This window comes from Labeo rohita, chromosome 23, assembly GCF_022985175.1.
Source record: "Labeo rohita strain BAU-BD-2019 chromosome 23, IGBB_LRoh.1.0, whole genome shotgun sequence".
Lineage (NCBI taxonomy): Eukaryota > Metazoa > Chordata > Actinopteri > Cypriniformes > Cyprinidae > Labeo > Labeo rohita.
Window position 1 is genome coordinate 29,727,436 of NC_066891.1, and position 19,555 is coordinate 29,746,990.

Here is a 19,555-nt window from a genome sequence, read left to right on the forward strand (position 1 = left end):
AAGATCTACATTATTTTTTTTGCATCTGAACCTACTTACAACAATATGAAAAATTGCTCAAAATGTTGCACAGAAATTATGTGGACTGTCTTTATTGTGCCTTTCTACTGGTTATAGTTTTTGTCCACCATTGGACAAGCTCACCAAAGGTGACCAGTAGTTTGCAACCCTGGATATTTCTGTCAGCCGTTTAGCATTAGGGTGGAGAACACTTTGCTGGATACAGTGACGCCAGAATAAAAACTGAAAAATAATCACAAACCTATAAAACTTTTATGCTGGGTTGTTTCAACCAAACATTGTGTCAAATATGGACTAGCCCAACTGTTGGGTTAAATTTTTAACTTACATGTTTAACCCAATATTTGGGTTAGTCCGTATTTGACCCAAAATTAGGTTGAAACAAGCATTTTTTTTAAAAAGTGGCATTATGGGATGATATTTAAATCAATATCCAGCAGCATTTTTTAACTTTACAAAGGCAACTTTTCAAAGCTTTGTGTGTCCCCTTTCAATTAATATGATATTACAGGGCTACCAATACTGTTACCAATTACTTCCTTATATATTTACATATCAGTGGGCCGGCCCAGATTGTCTAGCTGTCACAAATGCGGTCTCTGTGGCTCCCCCTGTCTCACACCAGCGGGAACCCTCGCCCGAATACTGACTCCATTTCCCACAATCCCGTGCCTGGGGACTCTCACTTCCGGTTCCGGGTCGCCTGGGTCACTTCCCCCCTGTCGGCCATTTTAGCGTGCCTCGCCGGCTCGCGCTTCGCGAAGTTTTGCCGGCTATGTCCCCAATCCTGAGCGTATTATTATCGGACTGTTTCTCTGTTGCCAACCGGACTGTTATTATCGTGTGTGAACCCTTGCTGCCTGCCCTTTTACGACCCTTGCTTACCCCACGGATTACTGTCTTTGATCGGCGCCTGCCCCGACCCCTTGCATGGACTTTGACCACTCTCTCGGATTTGTCTTCACCACGCCAGTCTGCCGTTGTTGACCACAGCCTGTTTACACTGTCCGATTCAATAAAGCTGTTGCATATGGATCCACTGTCTCACGATTCTTCGACCGCCGCGTCACAGAAAACTTCGCCGCAAACGGATCCAGCGACAGTCACCCGGATCGCGTCGGAGATGTCAGCACAGGCAACGATGCTGACTCATCACCAGCAGCAACTCGATCGTCTGACTGCTCTGACCGATCAGCTGGTTCAGGCCATCCAGGGCATGCGGACTTCTCCACCACCTGCCGCATCCCCTCCACCGGCACAGCCCGCCGCGGCCCAGCCAGTCACCGCCAGCCCCAAGCTCGCCTTCCCGGAGAAATTCGACGGGACCGCCGCCAAATGTAAGGGCTTTCTGTTACAGTGCACGCTCTTTGTAAACCAGCAGCCTAACCTGTACGCCTCCGATGAGAGTAAGATAGCGTTCGTCTGCTCTCTCCTTACGGGGAAGGCTTTAGAGTGGGCCACTGCGGTCTGGGATCTGGGTCAGTCTACCTACCCCACGTTTGCCACGTTCCTCCGGAGCTTTAAGGAGGTATTCCAACCTACCCCCGAGAGCAGCGAGGCGGGGGAATTGATCGTTTCGCTGCGTCAGGGCCGCCGTTCGGCCGCGGATTACGCTCTGGATTTCCGCACCCTGGCGGCACAAAGCGGATGGAACGACGGTCCCTTAAAGCTCCACTACCGTAAGGGACTTAATGCTGACCTGCAGGTGGAACTGGCGTGCCGGGACGAGGGGCTGTCCCTCAACCAATATATCGATCTGTCCATTCGTATTGATAATGTGATGCGCACACGCAGACCCACTCGTCCCTTCACCGTCCCACAGCCATCTCCTCAACCAGCCACCTCAGGCCCCGAGCCCATGCAACTAGGAACCACCAGACTCTCTGTGGAGGAGAGGGAGCGGCGGATCCGCAATCACCTTTGCCTATACTGCGGGGAGGCTGGACACATCCGGGCTACCTGCCCAACACGACCACCGCGTCCTTCTACCTCGGTGAGTTCACGCATACCTTGCCTGAATAAGTGTGAGATTTCAGCGCTGCTTTGCTTTGAGGGACGATCTATCAGAACCACTGCTTTAATTGACTCTGGTGCAGCCGGGAATTTTATTGACAAGGACTTTGTGAAAGCTAATCAGCTGCCTCTTCTCCCTTGTGTCTCCCCTGTGGCAGTGGCCGCCCTCGACGGGAGACCACTAGGATCTGGACGCACTGAACACACTACCACTGACCTCACCCTCCGCCTGGAACCTGGACATCAGGAAGCAATACGTTTCTTCACCATCACCTCCCCTCAGTCACCTCTCATCCTGGGTTTCCCATGGCTCAATCTCCACGAACCCACCATCTCCTGGGCCAGAGGCGTCATTACTCACTGGTCGTCAAACTGCCAACGATCCTGCCTGCAGTCAGCTCCCAAGACTCCGACCAACGCTATAACAACCCCTTCCAGCCAGACCATCCCGGCCGAGTATCATGACCTGCTCGAGGCCTTTAGCACTGTCAGGGCCACCGAACTGCCACCCCATAGGCCAGGGGATTGTGCCATAGAACTCACGCCAGGTGCAGTTCCGCCTCGTGGCCGCATCTTCCCGCTCTCACAGCCAGAGTCAGAAGCTATGGAGCGTTACATCCAGGAGGAACTCGCAAAGGGATTCATCCGACATTCCACCTCTCCGGCTTCAGCAGGCTTCTTTTTCGTTAAGAAGAAGGATGGAGGCTTGCGACCCTGCATAGACTACCGTGCACTTAACGAGGTGACAGTCAAGTATCGGTATCCCTTACCGCTCGTTCCCCCGGCCTTGGAACAGTTACGATCAGCACGCTACTACACCAAGCTGGACCTACGGTCCGCCTACAACCTGATACGCATTCGCGAAGGGGACGAATGGAAGACTGCTTTCTCCACGACATCTGGGCACTATGAATACAGGGTGATGCCCTTCGGCCTGGCCAACAGTCCGTCATACTTCCAGGCCTTCGTGAACGAGGTCTTCCGCGACATGCTGAATCGGTGGGTGATAGTTTATATCGATGACATCCTCGTCTTCTCCAACACATACGCGGACCACGTTCAACACGTCAGGGCGGTTCTCCAGCGACTCATCCAGCATAAACTCTACGCCAAGGAGGAGAAATGCCAGTTTCATCAGGAGTGCGTCTCTTTCCTGGGGTATATCATCAGCCCTGAGGGCGTGGCCATGGATGACACCAAGGTTAACGCTGTACGTAACTGGCCTCGTCCCAAAACCCTGAAGGAGCTCCAGAGGTTCCTAGGTTTCTCTAACTTTTATCGAAGATTCATACGACACTTCAGCACTGTAGCCGCCCCGCTAACGTCCATGGTCAAAAAGGGAGAGACTCGCTTGAGCTGGTCATCCGATGCTCTGCAGGCCTTCCACGAACTACGTCAGCGGTTCACCTCTGCACCCATCCTCCGACACCCCGACCCGCAACGGCCCTTCATCGTCGAAGTAGACGCCTCCAGCACCGGAGTAGGGGCCGTTCTGTCGCAGCGTCAGGGACAACCACCCAAGACCTTCCCCTGCGCCTTCTACTCCCATAAGCTCTGTCCGGCCGAACGAAATTATGATGTGGGTAATCGGGAGCTATTGGCAATTAAGCTCGCCCTGGAGGAGTGGCGGCATTGGCTGGAGGGGGCCCGGCATCCTTTCACCATTCTGACGGATCACAAGAATCTGGAATATCTCCGTGCCGCTAAGGTCCTCAACCACCGTCAGGCCAGGTGGTCGTTGTTCTTCACCAGGTTCGACTTCGTAATTAACTACCGTCCGGGTTCCCAGAACACCAAGGCCGACGCCCTGTCTCGGGTGCACGAGTCTGAAGATGCCACCCAACCACCCGAGACCATCCTTCCTTCTTCAGTAATTGTCGCTCCCATCGCCTGGGATCTCATGACGGAAATCACGGAGGCCCAAACCCAGGACCCTCCTCCAGCAGACTGTCCCGGGGACCGCACCTACGTCCCTGCCGCCCTCCGTCAGAGAGTCCTCTCCGAAGTGCACTCGGTCCCCAGCTCCGGCCACCCAGGTATTGAGGCCACCCTTCACCTCCTCCGAAACCGATTCTGGTGGGCCACCCTACGTTCCGATACCATCACGTTCATTAAGCAGTGTGTAACCTGTAACACCTCCAAGGCTCAGCGTCAACTCCCTGCAGGCCTGCTACAGCCCTTGCCTGTCCCCAAGCGTCCCTGGTCGCACTTAGCGGTGGATTTCGTTACAGATCTTCCATCGTCCCAGGGGCATACCACGATCCTCTCCGTAGTGGATCGGTTCTCCAAGGGCTGCCGCTTTATTCCATTCCCCAAGCTACCTTCAGCCATGGAGACGGCCGAGGCCCTGTGTAATGCCGTGTTCAGATTTTATGGTCTGCCTGAGGACATTGTCTCTGACCGGGGGCCCCAGTTTACCTCTCGCCTCTGGTCCAGCTTCTTCCGGCTTCTGGGAGTCAACGTTAGCCACACGTCGGGCTATCATCCAGAGGTCAATGGGCAGGTAGAGAGGCTTAACCAGGAACTAACCCGTTTCCTCCGCTCATACTGCCAGGACCGTCAGGGGGATTGGAGTCGCTACCTTCTCTGGGCCGAATACGCCCAGAATTCAATCCGGAAACCCTCCACCAACATGACACCCTTCCAGTGCACACTGGGCTTCCAACCACCCCTGTTCCCTGGTCTGGGGAGCCCTCTGATCTGCCAGCTCTAGACTCATGGTTTCAGCAGAGTGAGGCCACTTGGAACCAGGCCCACGTCCACCTCCAAAGAGCCGTCCGGCGCAACCAGAACCAGGCAGATCGCCGGCGCCGACCCAACCCTCCCTACGAGCCCGGCCAGTGGGTCTGGCTCTCGACCCGGGACTTACGTCTTCGTCTGCCCTGCAGAAAGTTGAGCCCCAGGTACGTTGGTCCATTTCAAATAGTCCGTCAGATTACACCTGTTTCCTTTAGACTTGCTTTACCCCGTGAATATCGTATCTCACCCACTTTCCATGTGTCTCTGTTAAAGCCCGCTGGTCGCCCGAGCAGGACGGAGGACCTAGACGAGACCGCTCCACAAGGGCCCGGCCCCCTGATCATCGATGGCAAGGAGGCGTACCGAGTCAACACCATCCTGGACTCCCGACGCCGGAGCGGTCGTCTACAGTACCTGGTCGACTGGGAGGGTTATGGTCCCGAGGAGAGGTCTTGGGTGTCCGCCGAGGATATTCTGGACCCTTCGCTCACCACAGATTTCCACACAGCTCACCCAGATCGGCCAGGACCCCGCGGTAGGGGAAGACCCCGGCGTCGGTTGCCTCCTCGCGCCAGGAGGCACTCGCAGGGGGAGGGCTCTGTCACAAATGCGGTCTCTGTGGCTCCCCCTGTCTCACGCCAGCGGGAACCCTCGCCCGAATACTGACTCCATTTCCCACAATCCCGTGCCTGGGGACTCTCACTTCCGGTTCCGGGTCGCCTGGGTCACTTCCCCCCTGTCGGCCATTTTAGCGTGCCTCGCCGGCTCGCGCTTCGCGAAGTTTTGCCGGCTATGTCCCCAATCCTGAGCGTATTATTATCGGACTGTTTCTCTGTTGCCAACCGGACTGTTATTATCGAGTGTGAACCCTTGCTGCCTGCCCTTTTACGACCCTTGCTTACCCCACGGATTACTGTCTTTGATCGCCGCCTGCCCCAACCCCTTGCATGGACTTTGACCACTCTCTCGGATTTGTCTTCTGCCGTTGTTGACCACAGCCTGTTTACACTGTCCGATTCAATAAAGCTGTTGCATATGGATCCACTGTCTCACGATTCTTCGACCGCCGCGTCACACTAGCAGCCCCCCGGAAAATCCCTAATGGCTATTCTGCCCGTGGAACTGCTGGCTCTGGCCTGTGCTATGCTATGTAAACCTACCTCATTGTCTACTGTCTAGCTTTTTTGAATCACCTCAGAAAATATATCTGTTCTAAACTTTGCACATGTGTCTGGTATCATTTATAAATCAAGCAATAGGCCCAAAGCATTCATTTACACGCACACGCACAAAAACAACCTCAACAAAACCTCCATCTCATGATGTTTAGGCATTTGATGAATTTTGTTGTTCTTTTTTTAATGACTTATCTTTCACTTCAAAAGATCACTTGCTTCTGCATCATTTACGTTACCTCTGAAAACTGCTACAGTAACTTAACTTGTACTTAGTTTTTTCCAATTATCATCCTATCTCAAACCTACCGTTTATTTCCAATTTATTGGAAAGTACTGTCGCCTCCCAGCTGCAGTCTTTTCCTGCTGAAAACTATTTCTTTGACCCCCTTCAATTTGGTTTTCCATCCACTCCACAGCACTGAATTTGTGCTTGCAAAGGTAGTTAATGTCCTTTCTACTCTCTGGTGATTCTAGCTGTCTCTAACGAGCGCATGGTCTAAAGCGCACTTAGGGCGTGTCCGAATCCAGTTTTGTTATTTTAAGGATAGGAAAAACGGTCGGCACGCCCCGCACATTGTCTAAAAGGGTTGTCCCCATTTTCTTAATGAGTCATGGGTGTTTTGGGGTAAAGGCTAGAAGTGAGACAGCTCTGGCTACTGGGCATGCGCACAACAATCTAATGTTATTTTTGTCACACTGTACAACAATAATATTGTTTTTGTATTATATTAAGGGCTAAGTTTAAGGTTGGGGTAGGTGTAGACTTTAATACAACACAATCTAATAGGTAGAAAAATTAATTTCATTGTTAGCTTCCGGTCAGAGCTGTATCCCTTCTAGCCACAACAATGTTTTGGGCGTAACATGCATTAAAGTCTCATCTCCCATTCCCTTTAAGAGCCAGTTCTGTGGATTTGCTATTCACACAGCAGAATTTGCAAGAACAAAGACTGAACGCTTCTCCAGAGAGCAGGGTTGGCACCAAGGTGGAGCATTCATGGAGCATTTGAGGTGGTCAGCAGGGTAAAGCTGAGAAACGGTGTATCATTTATTTATTATGTTTATTGTTATTACATTTACTAGGTTATTGTTTGCATTTGATCTGTTTTATTATTGCTGTTTGCAATTGTTCAATGTTTTTTACTGTTGAGTACAGTAAACGGTACTCAACTTTTCAACTGTTACTATTAAAATGATGAACTAAAATTAAATATTGTATCGCTGTTTGCCATTAATGTACAATGCTTTACAAATAAACTACTTTTAACTAAACAAATAATCAAATAAAATACTAAATGGAAATAAAAACTGTTGAATTCACATTTTTAAAGGTATTTTACATTTGCAGTGAATTGGTTAGGCAGCTTTACAGCAGTACAGATGGGTGTCTCAACTGTACTCAAGTACTGTTGGGTATAGTTGGAACAAAAAAGCTTCTTGTGTGTATGAGCTAATTGTGGCAAATATGACCTACTTATGGATGTTAATAATTATTAATATTTTAGTAGACAAGTAAAGGCAATGTCATATGAAAAATCACTTCTTTTCAGTCTCTAGTTTTGGTCTGGTAACGGAAAAAGCAAAAAGTGTACCAACTGTACCCGGTCTACCCTACGTGCATTGTGCACCTGCCTATAGACGCATATTAATAACACGCTCTTTAAATAACAAAAAAATATATATATCATGCCTTTGACTTTAGACCAGGTTTCATCTGGTCAATGGCGCAGTCTATTTCAGTTGCCTCAAAATACTACGCGCCCACAATGCGCCTGAACACACCTTGTTGTCAGACCAACACACCCAATTTTTAACAATGTGGCGTAGGATGTGAAAATGATAACTGCGTAGGGCTGAAACTAACAATAAACACTTGCGTCGCACCTGGCGCTGCATTGCTGTGGGTGTATGATACCGCCCTAATTCTCATTGCAGGGCCATCATTATTTATTATCTATATACTGGTCAGATTATATGTTGACACTATTTCAACTATCACTGTTATGCAGATGAAATGCATTCAAATTAACATTGCCTGTAAACCAGCCCTATCCACTCAAACTGATTTTCTGAGAGCATAAATGAAATAAAAAAGATGGCATAATCCTAATTCTAATATCTTAAAACTAAAAAAGAAAGAAAAATCTCATTATTGCAAAATATTATCACTCACAACCTCAAGACTTACCACTGACCAATAAAATTCTTCATGACCTGCAATTATGATTATACTCCCATTGGAAAAAAAAAAAACTCTACATTTGAAGCTTACATAAACCCCCTCACCAAAATTTTCATTGGTCTACCTGCTAGTTAGTAAGAAATTGTAGTGGCACTTAAAATCAGGAATTCACTTCCTCTGTCACTCTGTAGCATTAGTAATATTGCGAAGTCATTCAGGGTTACACCCCAAAACCCTGGAACATCACGCTGGTACTACACTCACCAACTTTACAAAATGTGAAATGAAACTCACAAAATGGGACACTATATAGACCACATTACCAGAACTAAAAGTGACTTGCACACACTTTTAGGCTTTTCTTTCCAAAGAATTTATATGTAACCGAATGTGGGAGACCAAAACACAAGCTCACAAGAGGAAGTTCCACTGTGTTTGAAAGTTCTAGTTAGGTTGAATTGCACAGTTGTAGTGACATGAATAATAATTTTGTCACTGAGGAAGTGTAGTGTTTTTTCTGACATGCAATCAAAAGAGGAAATGTTTCTATTCCAGTATTTCTTTTATCCGTTTTACTTATCCCAAAGCTTGAAGACGTCATCTTACAGTTCTGAGTCACAAACACAAAGTAATCCATACATGTTTGCTCCAACGCTGATATCCTGGCACAGTCAAAAACTACTGTGCACCAACCACTCACACGTCTGACTTCTCTTACTCTCTGACTAGCTATATACACTAAGCAGACCACACTTCACCCAGTGTCAAAAATTTAAACTGCAACAAACATTCAACAAAACTTAATGGCTCTAACACCTGGCCCCCAACTATAAATGACAAGTAGACATTTTCAATTAAAATTCAATACAAAATTAATACAAAAATCCACAATAGGAAACAAAGAAAATCCATATCCTTCCAAGTCTTTACTGTGCTGCAAATGATTTTATTTTATGCAACACAACATACAAAGACAATATGTCAGTCAGCTAAATGAGACAAACTTGTAGCAGCCATCCATCTTGTGATCAGCTGTAGAAAGCATTGTTTGCAAGTTTTATGGTTCATTTGTATTTCATTTGCTGAATTTATTGTTTATAAAGTTCTGAAAGAACTATATACCATAAATGGAGATAACTCTTAGAGATAGCTAGCTTCATTATACTTCACCTTTCTATAGTTTCACTGTTTCAACATACTCAATCTGGGTGTGGAATAAAGCACCATTCTTCCACAAGTCTTTGTGTTGGAAAGAGTTTATCTATCTATCTGTCTAACTTTGGGAAGAGACACACCAAAGTGAGGGCAGAATAGTTACATTCATAACCAGTGTTGGGAAGGTTACTTTGGAAATGTAATAGGTTACAGATTACAAGTTACTCTGTTTAAATTGTAATAAGTAGTGTTACTTTTCAGCTACTTTATTAAAGTAATTTAACTTATTGCATTTGATTACTTTTTGATTACTTTTCTAAATTTCTGATATTTTCAACTGTTAAACATTTTGAAACATTTAAACCAGGCAGAGTTAACCTTACAGTAGCACTCATCACTGATTACTGTCAGACTTTATCACTTTATCACTTGAATTAAGAATATAATAAGTAAGGGATAATATACATCTTTATTTTACGATAACAACTGGCTGGATGTACATTATCCCACTTATTACACAACTGCTTGTCACAAAAGTAAATAATTAGACACGAAACACTGATCTGAGTTATCTGTTGATCTGAATATCTGAATGCAAAGCTTCCATGAAGAAATCAGTTGCTAGCAAGCAGCAAGTTGACAGAATTAAGAAACTGTACACATAATATTTAATTGAGTTTTAATTATTTATTAGCTAACTAAACACAAAGCTTCCACCACGAAAAACTATCAAGGATATATAACAAGAAATAGCTTAATAACTATGATACTGATTTTGAAATCAAATGTTTGTATAGTTACGACAGGAAACACTGGCATCTAACAATGCCTTGGAAAAAAAACATTTAATCTTAATAAAATAAAGTATATGCATAAACCCAAAAAGGTAATAAAACAGTTGTCGAATAAGCATGTGTCCTATTCTGTGTCCTAAAGTCCTTGGTGTCTCATTTTAGAGCAGTCAATGCAATTTATGAAAGATGTCAATTAAATCTATATGTGGGTGTGTGAAAAAATTCAGATGAACCCCCCCTTTGTAATCATTAACATTTTCAAAAGTAACATTTTTTCTCAGTAACTGTAACTAATTACAATTACATTTATTTTGTAACTAAATTACGTAATTCCGTTACATGTAACAGCTGATTATCCTGTGGCGTCTATGCTAGCAATACACTAATTACACAACACTCCACCCAGTGTCAAAAAATAGAATTACAACAAACATTCAGTACAACATAATGGCTCTTACAAGTGTCACATTTTCTGTGTGTCATTTATTCTAGGACTGTAGTGCTGGTAAACATCAATATATTAGAACTTTTAAATGTTCTTTTTCATTTTTCATGAAGACCAATATATCAGCTTATTTATTTTTACATAATAATGTATCAAAACATTGAATTTGTCCATGATAGTTGTTAGTTTCTAATGATAAGATTTCTTGAGAGTTCATTATTATTATGTTTTTAAAATGGTGGCCCCTATCTCTGGTGTTTGTTTTTACTTTCTCTGCTCATTTTATAATATTCATTTGTCTGTATAATGAGGGTGTAGTAGGTCTGTTTTATTGGTTGTTTTCTCCCCTCTTCACTCACACTTTTCCACAGCTTTACACACCCATTTCTTAAGTCTTTTTCAAATATGAGGTGTGAATTACCACTGCAGAAACGGGGGGTGGGAGGTTCATGACACTCTAAGGAATAGGTCCTGGATGGTGGACAAGTGAGCACAAATCCTCTCAGCAGTCTGTAGCCTTATGACTAATTTGCTACAAAGCGATTTTATAAGTTCACAGTAAAGACTGTGGTTGAGCCTGAAACTAACACGGTGAATGTGGAAGGAAATTCTATTAAACACTGTACATGCACAAACTCTGGACAGTGACCTGTAAGATACAGGGAGTCATGTAAAGTGATTGTGTCAGAAATATAACATAGGCCAAAACATCAATGGAAACAAACTTGAGCTGTGTGCTTGACTTACCCTGCCAATTCTGATCTCCCGGTTTAAGTTTGACTGATCATCTGAATATTCACAGTCACATATACAGTTATTACATATATTTATACAGCCCGCAGTCATAAAAGTATTGAACATCACATAGATTCCTATTATAAGTAACAATTATTAACCTTAACTTCAAACTATACAGAAAAATTAAGAAATTGTAATGTTTCTGCAGACAGTTTAATATAATGATCTATTTGTTTTGTTGTCTTGGTTTTCTACCTCATTATTTTAAATATCAGACAAGAGTTTTTTCTTGCCACTGTCTTTCTTGCCATTTGTGGTCTGCTAATAAACTGAACTGACTACGTCCACCTCTAAGATTCAGCTTTTTTTATTTATTTCATGTTATCTAGCCCTTATTATATCACAAAGTAATATTTCACATGTTTGGTTTTACTTACGTTTTTCAATATCTATTTTTTTGAGGGAGTAACATATCTGTCCATTGTAGTTGACACCATGCATCAACGGTATACATAGTGAGTCAATGGAAGTCATTGACTGGTCTGAAAAAACATGTTTTTAAATCATTTACTAACAGTAAATTGTATGAATACACATAATAACAGCAAGCTATGTAATGATAACACAGTAAAGTGAAGTGTAACAAAGAAAAGTTAAGAGTGTGTGTCTATGGGGAAGAGGTCTGTGGAGTTGTGTGGGGGTGTGGTGGGCTATTCATACACAAATACAAACAAATACAAACAAACACGAGCACAAACACCTTCCCACCACACACTCGAACACAATTATGAACACATATATCTTCACTCATACAGTAAACGTATTCATGCTTACACTTTTATAAGACCTAATTAGTGAATATAGACTGTAAGCATTGAATTAAATGATCAAATCTAAAGGCTATTTAATATTTCTGTTCAAGAATTATACCCGTTGGTGCATGATGTCCACTGTAGCGGACAGATATTTTTCTGTCACAGAAAATGGAGAAGAAAAATAATCCTAAAATGTGGATGAAAGTATTTCTGATATCCTATTTAGCTGAACATTTTTTTGTACCTGTCTGGTTTTCAGAGAATAAAAGACTTTAACACTTATTCCTGAGGCACATGGTGCATCCCCTTTTCCTGCCGCCATTTTGAATACATTATGTAATATCTCAAAACAAAAAAAAGATACAAAGATAACAATTAAATGGAATTGCAGACAGCACTTTGGGGGTTCAACAGTTGGTGTTTGGGATATGATGCTACTTCTTAAATGGTTCAAAATCCATACCCTCCAAATAGCTGTCCACCGTAGTAACCACGATCCATCAGAGGGCTAGTGTTCTAGTGTTTTATTTATTTGTTTGTTTGTTTATTTATTTATTTTGCGCAACATGTTGAAGGACTATGCCAATTTTTGCTGGTATCACTGAATTGGAGAGAGCATGGAGTTTGCAAAGTGGGACATAAAACCGTTATATGTATTCGTAAAGAATATATTTAAGACATTTTGAAATAAGTCTATTTTAAAGGATTAGTTCACTTCCAGAACAAAAAAATTGCAGATAATATACTCATCCCCTTTTCATCCAAAATGCTCATGTCTTTCTTTCTTCAGTCGTAAAGAAATTATGTTTTTTGAGGAAAACATTTCAGGATTTTTCTCGATATAATGGACTGAAATGGTGCCCTGATTTTGAACTTCCAAAATGTAGTTTAAATGCAGCTTCAAAGGCTCTAAACAATCCAGGCCGAGGAAGAAGGGTCTTAACTAGCTAACAGTTAGGGTACGTCTAAAAATTCCCATCTCATTTTCTCCTCCAACTTCAAAATCATCCTACATCGCTGTTTTATCTTTTTTTTTTTTTTTTTTTTGGTAAAGAGTGTTTGATCATCTTTGCATGTTCACTTTGTAAACACTGGGTTGGTACTTCTGCAGCAATGTAGGACGATTTTAAAAGTTGGAGGAGAAAATGAGATGGGAGTTTTTAGACGTACCCTAACTGTTCAGAGTTCACACAGAGCCAGACAAGACCAGCATTTGAGGTTAAAAACATAATCGATTGTTTCGCTAGATAAGACCTTTCTTTTAGCTCTCGTTTAGAGTCCTTTGAAGCTGCATTTAAACTACATTTTGAAAGTTTAAATTTGGGGGCACCATAGAAGTCCATTACATGAAAGGAAATGCTGAAATGTGTTCTTCAAAAAACATAATTACTTTACAACTGAAGAAAGAAAAACATGAACATCTTGGATGACAAAGGGTTGAGTACATTATCTGTATTTTTAAATGTTTGTTCTGAAAGTGAACTAATCCTTTAAGTACATTTGCTTTTTTAACTGTTTACTGTTTTGTTTGTTTACTTTTCTCTTTTCAAACCTTTTTTTTTTGTTTTTGAATAGCTCATGGTTCCTCTCTCTCATCTTAATATAGTGATGTTTTCTTTTCGCTGGATCACGTATCAGGTACTGGTTTATCACATCACAGCATTCTGTACAAGTTCTGACAAAAGAACTGGTTAGTGTCATGTATGAAAATAGTTTGCTGATTTACACTTTGTCATCTAATTTTATGTATTGGTTTTGGTTGTGCTGAGGATTTGTGTGTGTATTGACCAATGTTGGTGTCAGTGTGTTATTAGTAGTGCTGTTCTCTTTTACAACAAATATCAGAGGGTCAAAGTTAATGGTAAAAACCCTGATGTCCGTTTACCATCATTAACCCGAAGACAAGAATGTTGCAGCAGCCGTGTTGACCTGACATGAACAGAGTTGTCATTTTTAGGCATATATACATATATGATCACTGATTACTCACTCTGCCATCATCATATTAGGACTTGTTTCTATGCTAAAAAATAAATAAAAAATCCAACTCACCTCCTTTTTGACGGCCTTCATGTCCAGAATTTATAAGTCTGCCACAGCTAAAGTCTATCGGTTTGAGCTCCAGCATATCTGTACTGACTAATGTTATCTGATTTAATGCCATTATGGGAGACATGTCCTCTTGCAAATTAATTTGATGGCAAGCTTCCAAAAAAAAATATATATATATAAATACATTGATCAAACTGTAAGGCATGTTAGGAAAGGAAATGCAGAGAAAATTAAGCTAGAGATAAAATTGAATATATTGAATAACATGATTCTACCTGCAAGCCATCAGATAAGCCAGTCCCCTTTAAAAACATTACAGAAACCTCCCAATCCCAGCTTCTCTCCTACTTCATAAAAGGGATAAAATGGTCCTGCAAAAACAAAACGTTAATATGCCAGTTAGTTTTCTTTATTGTCTTTCATAAATTTCAGTAGCAGTGCTGAGTGTGACCGAATTAATAATTTCCAGAATGTGAATCTTAACAGGAGTTGTTCATTACATGGATCTAATGCAAGTCAGATACCAGCAGGCTACATGGCTCGTTTTTGGTTAAGTGAATGTAAAACAGCAGAATAATCAATTATGAAAGTTCCAGACAGGTCCAAAGTAAGCAATATAGTTTGCATCAGTAAAATAATGGGCAAGAAAACCTTTGAACAACAGAACTATTCCTCAGAATCAGAAATGATGCATGCAAAAAACGCTGGGCAACAACCAACTGCTTTAAGATGCAGGCAGTGACATCTGTCAAGACTCATGAGCATGTCAATATCTGCTGAAACTGCTGGATCTTCTGATAGATGTCTTCTGTGATGTCAGTCATCAGAAATAACCTTTAAAGTCACCACTGATTAAAGATTGTCTGTTATTTTTTTGTTTATTTTGTTTTATTTTTATTTATATTTTGATGTAATACTGCAGTATTTATTGAAGTGTTTATAAGACGCACATCATTCTTTCTTTTATTCATGTGCCCTTGTAATCTCCCCACACATTGACATCTCTTCTCTAAAGATGTTGATGTGTCATTGGCACGAGGGCGGGACAATAATCCCTGCTGTGCAAATTCATGCTCCAAATGACGTCATCGATGCAAGATGACAGCGGCTATACCTGGGACATTTTGGCTTCATTTTTTTTTTTTTTTTAAGCAATCTGTGGTCCAGACCTTACATATCTTGTTAATCTTACACTTTTATTCATAGCATCAATTATTCAAAAATGAAAGCAGTCAATTTAAAGTGTTAATTGTGTGTGTGATTAGTTATGGACAAAATTAACACACCACAGCCCCTGCCCCAACCTGTACACCATCAGACACCGCATGCAGTTGCTGACGAGCATGATGCAGGACAACTGACTGCATGACGTAGCATATGAGAACAGTTATATGCCACTAAAATTCAAGATCTGAGGGCTTATTTATATTTGTCTTATATTTTGTCTTATTTTATATAGTTAAGCAATATCACATGAGCAAGAGTACAGCTTTTCCCAAATATATGCACAATTCCAAATGTGATACTGATTTTATACAACAGTTCAATAACAAAATGTTGATTAGTTGATACAATATTTTCAATATTATCTGTTTCGCAAATAAAAATAGTTCCAAACAAAGCAGCAGCAGAACTGCTAAATGTCTTCGGACGAATTAAGTGAGTAAATGATTCAATGATTCAGTCACTTCCTTTCTAAATGAATCAGCAGCTTGAATGAATCAGTTGAATGAATGACTCACTCATTAAGAGAGTGACTCGCTACCACCTACTGGCTGTTTTAGTATCATTTAATTTTTACTTTTTTTTTATATTAATTAAAAACATTAATACTAATTTATCATTATTATTAAGCAATGTTGAATCAAAATATGTCTTACTAAAACTGTAATGTCTATGCAATGCTTTTCTCAAAAATGACTTTAAATGATTTTGGAGGGGGAGTAATCTTTCAAAATTGAGTCCTATTAGAAATACGGCAATAAATAAAGACAGAAAACATATTAAAAATATTCCAAATATAATGATTTATTTGATATTATTTTAATTGTATATATATATATATATATATATATATATATATATATATATATATATATATTTTTTTTTTTTTTTTTTTTTTTTTTTTTTACTAATATTTATTTAACTTTTAAACTTTTAGCAATTGTATCAATTGGGCCTATGAGAAGCAACTAGTCTAATACCACTATAGTATCTAAAGCTAAGAAGGAACAGTAATGATAAATATATCTATTTTATAAATATTGTTTTGTGTGTGTGCTACTTTCAACTTACATACATTGTGCACCAAATTGCCCCTTTTTTGCACTAAATTTCTTTCTGTATTTTTTTTTTCAGACTGTCATTTCCTCATCTGCTTAATAAATAATAATAATAACTAATAAATACATAAAATTAACAAAAAATAATAACACAAGAACACGAGAGCACCAAAATGGAAGTTAGAATCCATCATGGCATCGCTCATCGGTTACTCAGGAAAAGGTGGATAGTTTCCAATTATCTAACTTATCTCAGATAGTTACCTGACTCCTGAGCTACTCCTGATCATCTCCCTGCTTAAACCATTCATGTTCTAACAGCTGCTCTAACGTTGGTGTTTCATCTGGATTATATTTCATGCAGAGGCGTATCAGATCCTGACATTCTGCATAGGTTTTGAGGAAAGCAGTGGTTAGTCATGTATGTTCTTTATCACCATGTGACAAGCTAATGTCATCATGTACAGTCTGTATATTACTACAGTCTGTTAAGTGTTTTAACCAGCCAGTTGGGCTACTAAATATTTATGCTATCAGCCATTCAGAACTGGTAACAATGTTTAGTTTCTGTTTCTGTCTTTTAGTTTTCAGGTCTATACATATATATAAAATTGCATTTGAAGATACCTCCATAATATCACACAGAAGCTTTATGTGTGTGTTTAACATTGTCATTGTTATTGCCTCACCTTTTGAGCAGCGGTTGCAATCAAACTTTGGATTATTTTCTAGAGCAGACTGGCCTTCCACCATCCTGTACAGTAGGTTACCCAGAGACAACACCGTCTCACTAAGCGCATATTTGTGTGCCACATAAAGCTCCGGCACAACATGTCCTGTCCAATCAAACAAGAGTAAACATTTCATTCAAAAAAAGTTATATATTAGTTACTATACATAGTTACTCATTCTGCCATTATAGTACATCATAATAAGCTAACTCACCTCTGCTTTGGTTGTCTTCATCATCACAACCTTCAATAAGTTCTCCACAGCCAAAGTCTATCAGTTTGAGCTCCAGCGTGTCTGTTTTGATCAGGATGTTATCCAACCTGATGTCATTATGAGCGACACCGCGGTCCATACAGTGTTTGGCTGCGAGAACTGCCTGGAGCATAAAGTGCCGTGCTTGGTTTTCATCTACGCGACGCCTGTTGAACTTAAGGAAACTGTTCAGGGTCATGCAAGGCTGCGGATACTCCAAGATGAGCATGTGATGATACGCCTCTTCAAACCAGTCCAGCATCTGGACAATGTTGGGGCTTGTCGGAGACTTTTTCACCCGCAGATTTAGACCCACTTCCTTGATCAATGGCTTGGAATAGCCAGACTAGAGAAAAATGTTCAACAACAGGTTAGCCGACTGTATTTTATGTATTTGATGTGTTATGTTTGATTTATTTGGGTGTAGTAATAAGTTTTGCCAACTTACAACAACAATATAATCATCCTCCTTATTCTTAGGAATGATCTTGATGGCGACCTGCAAAAGGGAAAAAAAATTAAGCAAGCATGGATCAATTAATTATATTATGCGATCTCTCATCTGTTTCTATTTGTTTTTATCAAAACAGTGGTTTTACAAAAAATACTGGGCAAGTGAAAAGTCAACAAGTAGCAAAGGGTTTGGTGAATACAGTAAAAGTGGTTCTACCTGCTGGCCATCAGATATGCAAGTCCCCTTAAACACAGTGCCGAAACCTCCTACTCCCAGTCTCTGTCCCTTTTCATACTGGGAGACAAATGGCACTGATCCATCGGGATCTGTTGTGTGAGAAGTTGGCCTGAGACTGGATGGATCTGAATCAGGCATCAACTCTGAATTGAGGCCGGAAGAGCCTGGCTGTGGATCAGCTGGATCCTGGAGAGCCTTTGGCTCAAGACCAGATGGACCCGGCTGTGGATAAGGTGAAACTTTGTTGCCACGGAGGATGGCATGTTTTACAGCCTTCCATGTTCTCCTGAACAATGCACAAATGCCTTTCTTTTTCTTCGCTTTTGTTTGCTTTTCTACAGAAAGAGAAAAAAACTTATATAGTCAGGAACAGAAACTACAACAAAAATAATTTTGCATGTCCATTTGCCTTTATAGCAAAAGAAAAAGGCCAACATAGCATCTTATGACTTTTATGTTTGAGAAATATGAATATAAACACTCATGCAGCAGGGGTGACTAGTTAGTACCATAAATTTACATTACATTACGGTTTTTTACAGTTGTTAGGACACATTTCTCAATACTTTTTTTTTCAAAACTCTTCTCATTACCAAATTTCAGCTTGACACAGCGGTTCATTTCACATTCAAACTGGCAAATTGGCTTGTATAGTACATAAAGTTTTGGTGTTGTTTGTGTTGAAGTGATGAAAGAATCCATGTACCTAATTTGATGTTGTTAATGAATGCACTTTGTGCCAAAGCAATAATAAGTTAGCCCACACAGACTGATGTTGTGTTTGCCGTGTGAAGAGTTTTGAAAAACTGACCTTATAATATTAAGTCCTAGCGATTGTAAAAAACTAAAAATAAATAAATAAATAAACAAAATTAAATATTTTTTGGTGCTCTCGTGTTATTAAACGTTTTTCAATACTCCAATTTATACCTTAAAAAGCAAATTAAAATATAAACTAATCATACTTTGAAAAAAAAAACTGAATCTGAACTAGCCACCATAGCTTTAAAACAATACTGGTCTTTTAAATATACAAGAGGCCCTTTTTTCATTGCTTCCGACAAATACTGCATATCTCATAAATGCTGCATATTGATGTTTTTGCATGTCACCATACAGACATCAAATTAGACCTTCCCGTCAACATATTATAATATTACAATAAGGAAATTACATGCTAGAGTACAGTTTTGTCCTCAGGACACTATATATTTAGGTGCATATGATTTTCGGTATCATCATCAGACCGTTGGCTTTGGGAGTGGGAGTAGTTTGGCTTCTTTTTGTGAATGGATGTCACTTGGGGAAAGGTGAAAAGCTGATTTCAAACTCTGTTTCCATCTCTAAAATTGTTTACTGACCTGTTAGGCTTTTCTCCATAGCGGAAACTAAGTGTTCGTGATGTAGCGCTGTCTAACTATCGCGTTTGTCTGGATAGACATCAAATCAGACTCTGCTCACTGAAC

The 19,555-nt window shown here is 41.0% G+C and overlaps 2 protein-coding genes across 2 annotated transcripts in view; both read right to left on the minus strand.

The window, feature by feature from the left end:
• The window catches only part of snai1b (snail family zinc finger 1b), a 478,512-nt gene that overhangs the window by 427,140 nt on the left and 31,817 nt on the right, over nucleotides 1–19,555 (minus strand). The window lies entirely within an intron of this gene.
• LOC127154405 (serine/threonine-protein kinase pim-2) lies at nucleotides 16,691–19,469 on the minus strand. The gene is made up of 6 exons (XM_051095899.1): nucleotides 19,451–19,469; nucleotides 18,069–18,424; nucleotides 17,847–17,897; nucleotides 17,360–17,744; nucleotides 17,104–17,250; nucleotides 16,691–16,800 (listed from the first exon to the last, which is right to left on the minus strand). The coding sequence occupies exons 1-6, from the start codon at nucleotides 19,467–19,469 to the stop codon at nucleotides 16,691–16,693; spliced, it is 1,068 nt and encodes a 355-aa protein (XP_050951856.1).